The sequence below is a fragment of the Thunnus thynnus genome, chromosome 6 (genome assembly GCF_963924715.1).
Source record: "Thunnus thynnus chromosome 6, fThuThy2.1, whole genome shotgun sequence".
NCBI lineage: Eukaryota > Metazoa > Chordata > Actinopteri > Scombriformes > Scombridae > Thunnus > Thunnus thynnus.
Window position 1 is genome coordinate 29933532 of NC_089522.1, and position 16762 is coordinate 29950293.

General features: G+C 38.5%; 1 protein-coding gene across 1 annotated transcript; it reads right to left on the bottom strand.

Moving 5' to 3' along the window:
- Positions 1-629: 629 nt before the first annotated feature.
- On the bottom strand, positions 630-14872 carry xkr7b (XK, Kell blood group complex subunit-related family, member 7b). The gene is made up of 3 exons (XM_067593314.1): positions 14674-14872; positions 7697-7916; positions 630-6054 (listed from the first exon to the last, which is right to left on the bottom strand). The coding sequence occupies exons 1-3, from the start codon at positions 14792-14794 to the stop codon at positions 5241-5243; spliced, it is 1155 nt and encodes a 384-aa protein (XP_067449415.1). The 5' UTR covers positions 14795-14872; the 3' UTR covers positions 630-5240.
- Between the last annotated feature and the right edge of the window lie 1890 nt (positions 14873-16762).

Genomic DNA, 16762 nt, shown 5'->3' on the forward strand with positions numbered 1-16762 from the left:
TTTTCCAGTGAATACATTTTGTTTTAACGGTTTTAGGCCTGTTTTTCACCAGCAAAAATTAGCATTAGCATTAGTTTTATCACTGTTACCCATAGATTGTAAATGCACCATGCTAACCATGCTAGCAGCTAGCACTATGCTCAGCTCCACCCTCTCGTTTAAATATGGACACTTCTGGCTCCAAAAATCAAACTTGGCAACGGCCAAATCCAAGATGGTAATGGTCAAATCGCTACAGTACCCGAGGCTTCAGAATGGCAGTTCGCAAACCAATGGGTGACGTCACCGTGACTACGTCCATATTTTTTACAGTCTATGACTGTACTATTACATAGCCTACTTTAAAGTAATTTAATATATAGCATTGGATGATATATTTTGAGTTTAGCACATAACTATGCAAAAATAGAATCAGTGAAGTAACTAGTGATTAAAGCTTTGACATAAAAAATACAATACTCTCAAATGTAGTGAAATAAAGCTTCACGTTGGACATATGCAAGTACAATTACCATAAAAATTGTACCAAAGTATACTATACGAGTAAATAAATTACTTTCTACATCTGTTGCCATAAAAGAAGACACAGACACACCCAGGGAGTTTATTTTGACGGCTGTTCAGCCATGTTTACTACAGTATTGTTCCCATCTACAGCTATCAGCACAGCTTGTTGAGTTCTTTTTTAACATCATCATAGATATTTTCACCACTGGTTTATTTTTCTGCTCGTTCACTCAGAGGATGTTTAAGCAGCATTATCAAAAAAACTTACAGCACATCCTTACATACATACATACTATACATACAATACATACAAACCAAAGCACACACACTCATACACACACTTCCTAGTATAGCGCCACTCTGGTATATACAGATATATAGAATGAGTAAAAAAAAAATCTATTTTCAGTTTTTACATCTTAATATAAGAGTCATACCAAAGACATGGCCACCGAGTGAGTAAACAATAGATAAATAGATATAAAACAAATACAAAAATAAATAAACATAAATACTTGCATCAATTAATAAAAGATGATTTGAGTTTTTTTTTTTTTTTTTTTTTAACTCACTGTTCACTTTTTAACATGTTTTTGTTCAAGTTGATATATAATCAGCGCACCACAACTGTTATTTTACCTCGACAACAAAGGATTGGTTCATTACCCAATCAGAGAAAGCGAAGCCTCGCCCTCAGCCCATGATTGGGTGGTTGAAGTATGCATCATCTGTACATTAGCCTATCATGTTTAACATGACATGATCATGGTTGATATAGAGTTGTTGTTTTCAGCACCATAAACATTGCCGTGACTGTACCAACATCCACAAATTCAGGTAAGACACAACACTGTTGGGATAATAAAACTGTATTATTACCAAATTATTACCAATATTGATGGTCAATTGGTATTCCTGATTTTAGATTTTCCCATCACGACCCACCGAAGTTAAAATGACAGCTTCTCTGTAGAGGAGACAAACATACATCCAAAGTGAGTTTATGTGGAAATTTTTCCTTTGGGTGTCATCATTAAGGAATACAACCACAATTTGTTAGGTTCAGAGCGCTTATGTGCTTGCTTTTAACAACACATATGAGTCCGATCCTGTGATCCTTCAGAGCTTTGATTGTTCACGTTGTCAAAAAAATGAACGTAACTCATCCACAAGATGCAATTAGACACATGAACAGTACGGGCAGTGAAGTAAGGTCAGCAGCAGAGAACAGAAACAACAACAATGGTGGAAAGTTTCGAACAATAAAACTAAGAGAACTTGTCCGCAATTACTCACATTTATATGACATTTCTGCCACTTTTTCTATCTTGATCTCAACATTGGGCAACACCCTCGAATGTTGAATGTTTTTATTCTGTTGTCAAACTGGTTTAATTTGACCCTGATCTGCCCCTTTATGGATATACTTTTTAATCCTCTTGGTAGACACAAAGTACGGAGGCGACAATGCTGCTTGCATTACAGCCACTTATCTATGTAAACCCATTGTTCAAAAGCAAGTATATAAGCCACTCTTAGTGACTTGCTCTACCCATTGGTCTTAAGTACACAAGCTTGGGAATAGTACCCCTGGGAGTCCCTTCACACCTCAACATATACACATGCAACATCAGCATAAAGGTGACTATTAAAGCAGCACTGGATACTGCAACAAGACTTTACTATCCCCAAAAATAAACAGTACACCGCTCCAATCTACGGTAAATATTTTCTTATTGTCCATGAGGGTGGAGATGGTGAACTGCTTCATACATGTTCAACAGCTTTCTCTGGATGAAACACTTGTTGTTAAGTAGACATTCTCAGTTTTTACACATACAAATGTAAAATGTAAAATGTAGATGTTAATACAACAGGCTGCACCAAGTTTGAAAATTAAAGTTGAGATGTCATCTTTAGTCATTCAGAACTGCCACTTGTCTGTTTTGTAAAAACTAGAATCTAAATATCTTTGACACAAGTTCATAGCAGTTCAATATGGGCTCTACTGTGCCATAATTTAGTTTTTTGTGCTTGTGTCAGTCAACCCTGACTTGGTGACCTTCTGAACATTGGTGTGTTCTAAATACTTGTTGGGTTGTAACATAAAATCTTTCTGTTACAGCTTTAATTTTACCAAACCAGGTAAACTACATGAACTGGGAGCCTTTGTCACCATACAGTATCTTAAATGCATCTTCAAAAGTGTTTTGATGACCATGTTTTTTGAGATGCATTAGGATCACATAGTAAAAGTAATATTTTTAGATAAAGGCTTTTAAGTGTATTTGACTAGTAGCATTGATAAAAATGCTAACACCCTCTGCCACCCTCTGGGATGGACTTTAAGAACTCTGACTTTGTAACAAATCAGATCACCATAAATGCACAGTCTAACCCTAAAGAAAAATGTCTTTGAAAAGAACTTCAAAGAGAGCCTGTCAAAGAGAAATCTGTTGTGTAATATGAGAGAGGACATAAGTTAGCTTTGATGCAAGTGTTTTTTTAACTGTTCTTCCTTCAGGTACTGTTGCTGACCATGCTTGACTTTCTCAGCATCCAGCTGCTTCTAATTAAAAGTAACAGTCACTCACACTCGTGAGTTTTAAACTTCAACCTCTGAAATTGGTTACTGCTCAGTTCCACTGAATTTGTTTTAGTTGTAGCTCCTTGCTTCAGCACAAGGATTTCTCATCAAGTCTTACAATTTCATCTTTTCCCACCAGTCAGTGATGATGTCATTTATCAACCCAAACCTAAATCTACCAAAATCTATTTTGAATCAAAGGCCTGTACATGGTTTCATTTTGTAAACAACACTGCCTTTAAAAAAGTTCAACCCTTGTCCACATTCTATTTGTAACATGAGACAGCATCTATTTCTAAATAGCTAGCCTACAAAAAACATCATTACTTTGCAGTTCTTTTTGTTATCAATTTGCTTTGAGCATATCTTTTGTTACTTGCATTAACTGCTTACCCGATGTGTTGAAGGGTTTTCACATTTGAACAAACCCTTCTATAATTCTTTGCAGCCTGTTGATTAAAAGACACTTCTCTTCAGCTACTGTTCTCCCCAAAAACAAACACTGGAAATTGTTTTCATAGCGTAATGAGGTTGCTCATGATACCCTTCATACTCCTACATGTTATGTATTCCAAGAAAAGTGGACGACTCTGGACGACATTTAGACTCTTACGAGTTAATGAATCTTCTTCACCCAAAATTCATTCATTACCTAACTACAGCTTATTATAATAGCTTATATCTGACATCTGTATTTATTCAACTGTACATCACAGGCCTGTTTGTGGTGAGTTACTGCATGCCATATGGTGGTAGCCATTGCAAAAGTCGTCCACTTTACATCCTTACGTCCAGTCCTAACTGATTTTTCCAAACAGGTCCTTTCAGCTGTGATGTAAACAGTGAGACTTGTGCGATGGCTGCTTTTGTATCACATATGGATGGATGACTGTTATCACTTGTAGCTCAGGCCTACATTTCATATACCATCTGTTGTGAGCCTACATTAGGAGGGTCCTTCTGTCCTCATGAGATTGGAGCCCAATGTATGAGACTATATTTGTCTTCAGACACCACTGACAGAATGCTTAGAGGATGGTTACTGAAGGTTGTGAGGGACATGCAACCTTTTGGAAGCATGATGGGACAAACCTGAAAAATGTTTACTTCTATCAATTCTTGCTTAAACAAGAAAAAAAAAGGCTTCTTACTATATTTGTCTTCTTCAAACTCATTGCATTTCTTACAATATGAAGCATACCCAGTTAGCAGTGAATTGGTGATTTGGAGGATTAAAAGAAGTCTAATCATCTTGGTTAAAACTGGGCTAAATTTGGTTAAAAAGTGACACGTCTATGTCATAAATGGGCATTGTTTTATTCACGTTTTAGTGAATACATTTCATCCTGTAGTTATGTCTTGCTTCACAGTGAAATATACAAATGTAAGTGCTGCTGAAACAACAGCTATACATAACCTAGATTTAAAAAAAAAAAAACCCACAAAAAAAATAGATTTAAAAAAAAAAAAGACATCACCTTTCAACATAATTTGGCCCAGTTTTGACCTAAACATCTAAATGTCTTTTGCTTTTGATCTGCAAATCACCACAGTGATATTAATTGGGTAGTATGTCCCCATTTTCTGTCAGTGTCTGATTTTGCTCCAGAACCAAAATGATCACATATCCTGCGCAAACTTTAGCAAGCAGTCTCTAAACGTTCCCTGTTAAGTGTCTGTTGGGTCTCCAGGGTCCGAGGCTCAAGTTCATGCAGCAGACTCTTTCTCAATTATCTCAATCTCCACAATTTCATTACTCTGAAATCCTTTTACTTCTTGTACTGGCCATGCAGGAGGAAACTAAATCTAACACTCCTTGGTCCCAGGATGGGAGATTAAATTTCTCACCTCCAAGCATTTAGAAAAGATGAAGATTATCCCGGTTCAGTGTTACTCCATTAACTTCCCACGGCTCAGTCATGCTACTAACTCCCGAACTGTGTCCTAAGGGGAGAGCCTTGGTCCCAGATTGCGCTTCACATTTTACAATCAAGTTTTGATAAACTCTTTCCTTTAAAAGAGTTGCCTGACACTTCATGTCTCCTTTCCATGCTTCTCCTGGCATAAGGAGTCCAGGGATGAGAACTGATCTCAGGCTGTGCCTTGGTCCCAGACTGCATTTCAAAGTTTAAGAGCCTCTGTTGCCTTAGACAGTTGTTTCATATTCTAATACCTCTTTGCTGCCCATCATGCTACTCCTGTACTGTATCCTGGGGCTGATGACTGAAGAGGACTCCAGAACAAGGATGGTCTTGCGCAGGCGCCGATCGATAAAGTGGGCATCCCAGGCTGGATATCGCTTTCTGGGGAGGTCGATCCGGATCACAGGGCCCTCCTGTGCACGGCATGAGGAGGAGGTCCTGTGAAGGAGTGCTGGAGAGGAGGAAGGGGAGGGACGTACCTGGAAGACAGGCAGGCAGCTGTCCCTGTCCCTCTCCCTGTCCCTGTCTCGCTCCCCAGGGACGGGCTCCCCCGTGTCTTTAGTCCTGGGGAGAGTCCTGGGAGGGCTGGTAATGACCATGTCCGTTTGGGACCCTTGGGATGGGGTGAGGCAAGCATCAATCACTCCCACCACGCCTCCTGCACCCACCACACCCTCATCCACACATCCTCCCCACTGTGAGCCCAGAACAGGCCCATCCGGGTGCAGCCAGCAGTAGTACACCAACATGAAGAAGGTTCCCAGGGCAAAACTGCAGGCCACCAAGCACACCACCACCAGGGCGTAGGAGTCAGAGGTGAGCTGGCCGCGGTAGGTGTACCAGGCGGCTGTCAGTGCCACATTCTCAGCCAGTGTCACAGAGTAGTAGACGGTCATGCGGAAACGGCTGGGGCCCTCCTTGACATTGAACCAGCAGAAGATGTAGATAATGCCCACCACCATGTTGTAGATAATCTCCTCCCACTTGGACATACAGAAGTCAGTCTCACCTTGGATGATCCAGAAGGTCATGATACACCTGAAAGACAATAAATAACACAGCTGTGAACATTGTGATGACGGCTAGTAAGAATAATCTGATGACTTCGATGTACAACTTTAAAAAGACTTGACAATAATGGCTAGGCATTTCTGCTTTCTAATTGGGAACACCCATTTTCCAATAATATCAACATCCATTTTTAAAATTTCTACACAATTACTACTGTAATTCATATCATTACTACAGCTACACATTCTCCTACTACAAAAAACAACATTGGACAATGACACCACCTTATCAAAGAAACAAAAGAGAGCTATAGTTGTCAGTGCAAAGTTGGGGCAGTGAAAGGAGGAATTGGAGGTGGACACCAATTTTCCACATCAAAGTGTGTTTCGAGGCATTGGGGAATACTACTGTGTATGTGAAAAAAGTTGTATGATGCTCCAGAGGGAGCTGTGTGAAATCTGAGAAACTGTCTCAAATTATGTCACTTGAGTCAGTATTGGTTGGGACTGAAGACTACAAGTTTGAAAATGAAAAAAATGGGGGTTTGGGGTTAGAAAGAATTGAGGTTAACAGACCTATATACCCTGCTCCTCATCTCTGCTTGAGGCTAGTAGCTCCAGGCTACATTAGCCGCTAATAGCATAACATACCCAAATCTCTGACCGAACTGTCAGCATTTGCATTGTGGGAAATGTAGGCACCATGTTTTGACAGGGCAGAAGAATTCATGCAATAAAAAAGCGAACATCTCAGGTTCTGCTGCATAGATTTGAATAGTTTAAAAAGAAAAACAAAACTGTCCATCTCGGGACAGACAATATTAATAGAGTGCAATGCTAAATCAGTGGAGTACTCTATTAACCCGACTGAACATCATGTGTATTCTTGAATATACTTTTCAAATAATCAAAGAGGCCTCATAAGTCCTGGTAAGGTATTTTTGCATATAAATGGTGTTATCTGTCAAGTGGTTTGGTCCAGAGCGAATGATATTCATAATCCCAAGAGGATGATTCCTAAGGACTTTCCTCTAGTGCCACCATCAGGCCACAATCTTCACTGGTACTTAAGAAATATCAAAATCTAATGAGGAGATTGACCTGATATTTGCTGATTCACTCTCTCCAGAGGAAGTAGCTTTTAGATTTTGCATCACCCATGACCCAAGTGTGTGTGGTGGTGTATGCATCTACAGACGCTCTGTCTTCTGCCTGTATTTTCTTATTATTTTGCTGTGTTCAGGACATTTCTGGGCGTCAACCTTTAGGCAGTGGGTGTGTAGCCACCAGCTAATAACAGCGCGCATGTTGTGAGGGCAGGACTCCATAAAAATGTAGCGACATAGCGATGCACTGCAGCATAATGCTTCCAATGTCGAGCCGGTGAGGATGGGCCAACTTTTAATGTTGTGTTTACAAACCACAACCAACAAATCCTCCTCATTCTGCCTTTAAGAAAGCTATTTATAAAACATTGTGCAGAAAATACATTGTTGTATCACTTTCTAAAGGCTCTGCTTGAATAATTTACCTTCTGTTCTAGGACTCAGAGTTTTCTACTAATAACTATTAGTAAACAATATGTCATAATTAATCATTTTCTAAGCGTCAAATGTTAGGTGTCTTATTTTGAGAATTGACTTTTTTGCGTCAGGTTACATATGTCGCACCAGTGGCTGACGATGAATATGCCAAAGTAGAGCTGGAAGACGGAGGCGAAGAGGGCGAAAGCCACGGTCCTCGCCCCGATGGTGAAGAAGTGCCACAGCATCTGGGCGATCACGGCCTTGTAGGACATGGGCAGCTTGTCGTCGCGGGAGTCTCGCAGAACCTTCTGGTAGGAGGCGATCATCCAGGCCAGAGAGACCAGGGAGGCCGAGGCTGAGAGACCTGGAGAAACACATGAGGAGAGAAAAATAAGAGGGGACAGAAGGGTAACAGATAGATATTTGGGCAATGAAGGTGGGAAAGGGAGTAAATAAAAGAGAGGCAGATTACTAGCAAAAGATGTAAAGAAAAAGAGAGATAGTAAGAGTTCATGTTCTTGCATGTTCTATGCAGGAACATGAAAAATAACACCCTGATAATAACATTTCAAAAACCAAAATAGAGTATTTGTCTAATTAACTGTGATAACTGTGAACATCCCAAATGTGATATTTTGTATTGCAAAAACAAGGACTGCTAAATTCAGTTTTGTTGCCTTTTGGTTTTACCCAATGGCCCAGAACAGCTGACAGAGACATGTTCAGTAATGGTCTCATAAATATGAGGGGAAAATTCCAGGAATTGTTAAGAAAAAAAAAACAAAACTATCATTAGAAATCATTCAGTAGTTAAGTTTCAAATCCCCCTCAAATCCTTCAGATGCAATACACTGTCCAAGTGCATGCGCCTGTGATTCAACAGTGACGAATCTTCTACCTTTCAATCTCAGTTTAAGTTTAAGCTGTAAGCCTAGGAGCAAATCTGATAACTATGCTATTGGTGGCTTCTGAGAATTTTTGGGTTCCTCCTCATGTATCAAATTTAAATGTCTACATTAAATTTAATGACCAATACCAAATATTTGTCAAGATATTGTGCTGTGGACCAAAGTGTTTGACGAGCTGAACGATATAAATCAAACTATTGGAGAGTGACTTATGATTTGCGGTCTTTCTGAGCAACCAGCAGATGGCAAAATGTCTCAAGGTAAACGAATGGACTATTAATATAGTTCATATATCACCTTTACAAAGGCTAACTAGTGAGAAATGTTGATAAGCAGCAAAGTAAATCAAAGTAGACCATTACCTACGAACACACTAAATAATGTATGTTTTCCTTCAGATTCAAATGGACCCGAACCAGTTTCTAGTTAAGTCAAACGATCATTAGCCCACACACGTAACAGTGAAGCCCGCAGCAAGCCGCCCAGAGCGCAGTTTAACACATTAAACATTCATGTGTGTTAATCATGCAGTCTTGTCTCAAATTAGCCATGAATCTTACTGAGAGGGCATTAAAATTTGAGCAGAGAAAGAGCTGAACTGGCTTTGCATTTTAATGTAATTTTGATTTTTTTTTTTTATGAAAGAAGGGAGAACTAGAATATTGTTCTCATGTGGAGACATATTTGATTTAGATATTTACACAACCAAAAGTAAAATTAATTAAATTAATTCAAGATTGATAAAGTCAAATAACAAAAGTGTCTCTTTGCATTCTTAAGGGTTAACGTGACATCTTGTTTCAGTCTGGATCTGCCCAATCAGCAGTCTCACTGCAGCTCGATACTGCAGTGCAGACCAGCTTTATTTTATCAGTAAACTTTCTCAAAGATCAACTTCTTTCATAAAATCCTTTCTTGAAACTCCCTTTTATTGGATGGCATTTTAATAACTTTTCTCATATATCAATGCTCAAACTCAAACTTTTGAATTTGGACTTTTTTGAAAAAAAACTTTTGTTTTGTACAAAGTAGTTTTAACTCCTTAACATCCACCCTTTTTATAGAATTTTTGCCTATTTGGCATACCCAAATGGAAAAACAGAAGAACTTTAAGGCCATGATGCATGTATTAGGATTCATTTGACAAGTGACATCTTCTAGTTTCTGTGTTTGTTTAGCATGTGGCTAAAACACAAACAAAACTACATCAGTTCAAATGAGGCTCAAAAAAGTGTTTTAGGTCCTCGTCTATAATGAGTCATATTTGAATAACAATAATTAGGGCATGCTTTATGCCAGAACTATGCATAACACCCTAAACCTTCTACATCTTGTCAACCTGCATAATATTCCAGACCTCTAGGCCTAACCTTATGGGAGCTAGGGAGTTTTTAGTTTGTGGTGTCACTGGTGTCCCCGAACCTCTCCAAACATCTCCAATTGGCAAAATTGTACCAATTGCTTTTACTCATTACTGTGTGATGCTACCACTTACAACTGGCTTAAGCGGGTCACCGGCGACCCGGTGGATGTTAAAAGGTTAAGCTCTAGTTTTGACAATTGATATGAGCTGAATCCCTTATTCTCTTCTTTTTCTACCTTTGCACCCCGTCCGGACCTTATAAAGTATTATTATTATAAAGTTTTCCTTCTCAAAGAAATTACCCATCAATGTCTATGAAACCTAGTAACTAGGTTTTACACTTTTGTGGAATCTACAGCACTGTGCAAAAGTTTTAGGCATTTAGATGCTTAGATTCTTATCCATAATGCAATACCATCAGGGAGGCGTCTGATTGGCCCCAAATTTATTCCGCAGCATGACAACGACCCTAAACACACAGCCGGCGCCATAAAGAACTATCTTCAGAAGAACAAGAAGTCCTGCAACAGATGGTACGGCCATGACATTGCTAAAAATAGGTCCAATGGGTCAAGAAACAAGGGCAGTCAGATGATCCGACAAGTTGTGAACAAGCCAGCTGTTTATCCAGATGAGCTTAACCATTTTTATTTTCCAGGTTTTTTGTTCAAAAGCTAAAATCAGTGACAGCCCAGTGAAGGATGTGTTTGTCCAGTCAGGTGTAGAGAAGGTTTATGTTGGATAGAGAGAGAGCTGCCAATCATTTACTGCCTAAAGTGATTATTTAATCCACAATAAGAAAAGAGAACATTTTTTGATGTCTTCACCAGATAAATACTAGAAGAGGATTTTTATAGTCTGGACTCAAACAGCAGCTCCCCCGGCTGCTACGAATTGATGTATGACTGATATCAGAAGCAAACTTTTAGCTTTTAGATTTTGTTCTATACTTGCTTCTTCTATTATGTCCTTTTTCTTCTGTAACTTTTGTGTATTTATTTTACTTGATGCTTGGCCAGTCTTACCTAACAAAAATGAATGTCAACCTGCTTTAAATTAAGAAAAACTCATGTTGGATGACTTGTGGCTGAGTGAGATGAAAGCAACTGCCTGACTTCCTCTGATGTTGCCTAAAGTGAACTCGTCACCACGGAGGATGACGCCATTGTTGTGATTGAAATATCTTCTGTTGGATTCATCTTGTCACTGTCAAAACAAAAAAATGTCAGTGGGTGCAACTGTTCCAACTGACTTGATTAGGGAAAATGTATGTGGCCTGTGTGGGAAGATGTTAAGTGGTAATTTCTCACTAGGTAAGTTCTGAACTACTCATTGAAGCTCTCCGGGGTTTCGTCCCGTAACGTTGTTTGTCCAGGTGAGAATGATGCTATTTGACCTTTAGTAAAGCCAAATAAGTCTCTGAAAATGTTAGCATTTGTCTTTGTTAGGAGTGATGCTGGTTTGTGGATGAAGCTGGATGCAGAAAGTTTCTACATATTTCCAACTTAACACATTCCCGTCAACATAGAAAGGTGATATATAAGGAGGAGCTGGTAATTGTTTTGCTGATGTCTCTCCAAACTTAAACACTTCACAAACCAGTTTTCCCTTTTATTTCTCCTTAAGTAGCTTCAAGGTTTGAAAAATCATATTAATCCACAATATCTGACTATATATATATGTATTCTTATTATCAGCTTGTTCCAGCTCCTTACTGAATCTATATGATGTTTACACTTGGTGGAATATTCAAATCGAAGACATGTTTGACAGTTCACCAAAATTCAGTCTAGCAACTTTGGCATCTTTAGAAACTTCAGTATCTCTAGTAGAATTCAAACAACAATGTTTGGCTGCTCAGCATAAGCTTGTAAAGACTTAGGTTTAAGAGCTTAACATGATTTATCAGAAAGAGAATTTTTACTCAGTAATGAATTATAGATGGTATCTTTTGAGTATCAAACACTCTCCTTATGCTGAATGGACCTTGTGGACATATTTGTTTTGTTAACTGCTGTTTCCAAGATCAAGAATACACATTAAGTGAACCTCAGCTTTTAAACCAACATGGACAGGAAGTCCTTGAAGTGCTTAGAAAAAATGTAAATCTACAATTTCATGACAACTGTTGAAACTCCATCTGTTGATCATGATTATGTGATGTGATTAAAAGCTCCAGAACAGCCTTTTCTCAACCAATGTTTCCAAGTTCAAGAGTTGAACTTTCACAACCACTAATTGGTTGTAAAAAGTTTGTAGTGACCTCACTGATCAAAATTAGTGGATGTGGTTAATTCAATCAATTGTGACTGATTCTAAAAAGTCCAAAAAATGCAGAACAATCCACTGTTGTCCATCTGTATAATCAGTAAACTCTTAGCTGTGGCAAAGTATGGTGAAATACACCTGTGCTGTGTCATGATGTTGATGTCCTTGAGGCTCCAGGTGTTAACCCCAAATGGAGAAAATATTCAACATATTTGGTAGAAATTTCTCCAACACATTGCATCCATAATGAAGGGACAATGAAGAAGTTTCTCTGGACATTTAAATTCTTTTGTTGAAACATTTTTTTCCCTTAATTAAAAATGGTCACTGTTGGAATCTGACAGTGTTAAAATAACACCATGTGTTCCAGGGGGTTTCTGTCTTTTAAAGACTTTTTTAAATGAGTCCAAAAAGATAGTGGTGTGCTCAGTTGTTAAATCTTGAGATGCACTCAAAAAACGCTGGTGCTGTTGAAGACAAAGGGCTGAAATCTTCAAACGTGCAAAAGAGCAAACATCAGGCACTCAAACCTCACTTCAGACCACCCAATTTAGACCTTGATAAGTCTTCATCAGGGTTTCAAATGAAAAGACAATACCTAAGCCGGACCCTTTTATACATTCATTCAAGGGTGTGTCCTAATTGGGTAATTGTGATAACAGGTGTGAGGTAATAAGTGTCAGCAGGAGATTACTTTCAAGATTTTAACAAACTCAAAAACATAAAACCCTCAAAAAACAAAAAATCTGAGGCAGAAAACAAGGGCAGACATGGTTATTGACTCAAGGGGGAAAACAGACAAACATACAATATAACAAAAATTGTACTGAAATCAGTTTCTTCATTCAGTCCTGGATATACTGTTTTTTGGCTTCCTCAGGCTTTTCCTTCCTCAGGGGGATTGTGGGTAGAAAGAAACTCGTGCTTATGCTTTGAAAACCCAGCAAATCCTCACATTTGGGAAACTGGAACTAGCAAATGTTTGGGATTTGTACTGAACAGATGACTTGGAAGACTAATTGGCAATGTTGATAGTTGAATTAATTGATTGATTCACTAACAGAATAATCAATGAGCCTAATCAGCACTAATATAATTGAGGCTGTGTGAGAGAGTCTGTGTAAGTGCACACATTTAAAAACATGAATGCTTATGAGCAGATGGTGGTAACCAAAATAGACAGAAATATGTGTGTGTGTGTGTGTGTGTGTGTGTGTGTGTGTGTGTGTGTGTGTGTGTGTGTGTGTGTGTGTGTGTGTGTGTGGTACTTGTATCTTTGTGAGAACTTTAAGTTTTAATTTATGAGAGTGAGGACACTCTTTCCAGTCCAGGTTTAAGACTGGGTTTAATGGTTAAAGGCTAGAATTAGATCTAGATTAAGGTTTGTTTTTGTTTTGTTTTTACAAAACTTTTCAAAAAAAAATAACAGTACATATTACACCAAGTTCAGAATATGTGCACAAAACAATACTAGAGTGCTGATAACCTATTTGAAAATATAGTAAAAATATAAAATATAAAAAATTAGTGAAATGAAAGACAAAAAATATTGAGTTAAAAAGTATATAATTAAATGAATAAATAAACACTTATGATGAGGAAAGACATAAGAAGGCAATTCATATAACCTCATATAAAGGGTTTCATCAAATATTTCTATAATGATATAAGAATCAGTTGCTTTTTATTGTTTGTGATAGAAAGAGAATTAAGTAGCAGTGAAATTTTATGTTGAGGTTAGAGTAAAAGGTGAGATATCACATTAAGAGTACAGATGTGTGTGTTTAAAGATATTCAAATGTGTGAATCACTTAGTCTGTGAGCTTTTCTGTTGCTCCTGTGTATATTTATGTGTGTTTCATGAGTCTGTCCCTCTACTATATGTTTTGTAAAATTTAAATATGTGTCTGACACTTAACTTCTGTGCTGCCAGGTGTGTATGTGTGAACGCTGAGAGTGTGTATAGTATATGTGTGTGTGTGTGTGTGTGAGTCTGAGAGAGAGAGAAAGAGAGAGAGAGAGAAAACGTACTGTATGTTTTGTTTTATTCATCAAAGACCAATCTGCTTCTTGTAACAGGTGCATGAATAAAGCATAGACTGTCCTACTGATATCTGTCTTCAACACACACACACACACACACACACACACACACACACCCATCATTAAACCTTACTCTCTCTGCAGAAACAATGAAGTCTAATAAAATAACTATCTAGTCTAGTCTTCTTCTTGTCTGTATATATAACTACAAAGGTACCCTAACCATAACAAAGTAGATTTTTTAACCCAAACTACGATCTTTTCCCAAACCTAAATTGTTTTTTTGCCTAAATAATTATTAAACAGAAATATATGTGTTGTTCTGTAGCGTGCATGGACCAACAACCTATTCTGTCATTTGCAGGATTGGATTGGGATGATGGCCAAAACTATGAGAATAAAACCCAACTTTTAATAACCAGAATTTTCCTTGAATTCCTTCAGTTCATCTGAGAAACGAGGAAATCAAATGTTACAAAGTATTTTTCTTGTTTGTGTCACAATTTTTCACCGTGAAGGAGGAGCTGCGGCTCTCTCACCTTGCAGGGGGAGGACCGTGTTTCCGTGGATCATGATGCTCAGCTGGAGGACGAGCTGCGGCGCAGACTTCAGGAAGGCCTCCAGCAGGCGGAGCATGGTGATGTCAGCGCTCTCAAACATCAGCTGCCAGTGGAAATGGCGGCGGGGACCGTTGCTGTGCCAACGGCTCTGGGCACCCAGGTAGAGGGCGTGGATGTACCTGAAGGCAAAAGACACATAGGCTTAGAAAAACGCTAGTTGTTGCTTTCCTCATCAAACCTGCTTGTCCACACTTTTCAGTAGATTCTTTTCTTCTTATCGTCGAAGGTATTTTCAAGGTTTGTATTACATGGTTTGAATGGATGACCCTCTAACACTGTACGTTCTTCTCAATGTAATACTTTTTTTTTAGAGAATTACTAAAGAATTCTCACATTTTGCAAGTTTTTAATTTTCTAGTAATAGAAAACTAAATAGCAAATTTCTAGGTTTTGTAGGACACATGGGAAGTTTTATTTCTTTTACACTAAGTGACCTAACACAGCAGTGATCACAAAGCAGTATCAGTCAAATGGGACGTATCATTCACATTTTCAGGTCTATATATTCTGGGGCTTGACTGAAATATCTTTGCATGATATATAGTTCAAAAACTCCTCATTTATCTTATACTGGCCCTTTATGCAGCCCCTCAGTTCAGCCTCTGTCTGAAACAGGCTGTTTTAGCTCCTGTCTCTTAAAGCCCCCCCCCCCCCTTCCTGATGAGCCCACTCTGTTGTGATTGGTTAGCAGACTTGTGCCGGCTGCGGAGGCCATATAAACAAACAGTAGTATTAGGATTTCACTTCTTTTTCTTGTTCAAATACATCCGCACATGTTTGAGCCCAAATCTGATCTGAAATATGCGAGTAGACATTGCAAACAATCCATGAAACAACCTTAGCGACAAAGGCTACCAATGGATGGCTGTTTGTGGGCATGCATAAACAATCTAACGTTGGTTTGATGGAGAAGTAGAGGTAACTTTGCAAACAGAGTGTTCAGAGCAGGTTGGAGCCCTGGTTTATGACTTTCAGGGAGCATACGTGCACCTCAAGTTTTAGACAATACAGTATGATATTAATACACCTGGTGTGATCAGCTTCAATAATGCTAAAGACTTCTAAATATACACAATATATAGGCCTCTATAAACATCCTTCAGTGTCAAATGTGCACCCTCATTGTGCTGTTCTCCTGGGAAAAAAAAAACCCACCACAGCGCCGTGTGTTTTCCAGGGAAACACCTTTACCCTCACCTGTCACTGTTTGACTCTAACACGCTTTTATTTGGTTGTTTTTTTTGTGTCAGTGATGGTCTTGGTCACCAGGTTGCAACAGGTCACCTGGCACACGCTGGAGAGTTGCCCGGTTTAAAAAAAAAATCTGGAGCCAAATATTGATGTGAGGGGAGGAGGAGCAGGACCGTTCAAAGATATCAGACTCTTCTGTTTTCTTTAGCAGCTATTTTTACCTGTTGGTGCAGCAAGAGGTCTGAATGAAAGAGACATCACTTTCAGTAAGGAACAGCAGTGGAGTTTGATAGAAAAACACAAGAAAACTTTTTGGAAATAAGGTACAAATTATGACTTGGGAAATGTTTTAAACATTTAAAGTACCCCTCTATTCAAAAATGTGTTTTTGTTCCTACAGTTGGATGTTTGAGCTTCATTGTGCAGGATGATGAATGTGCAGAGTTTGACATTATAAGGCTGTTTTCACATTCAGCTACTGAAAGTGGAAAGTTTGTCTGCGCTCACCAAACATTTTAAGGGGCGGGTCAGTGAGTATGATTTGTGACATCACAAATACTTTGGAAGCCAATTCTGGTCCAATATTCAACGTACACATGTGTGATGTGGAAAACTGGCAGCAAACTTGAAACCTCCAGTGCACAAACACTGAGAATATACTTTAGAGTGAAATAGGAGACATCTTCACAAGTTAGACTTCTGAAATGAAATATATTTGCATATTTAAAGTTTCTGGAATTTTTAATGAGGGATACAGGAAGGAACAGATGTAATTTTATGGATTTTAACAAGATAATTTAACTTTTTTGGTGGAAAA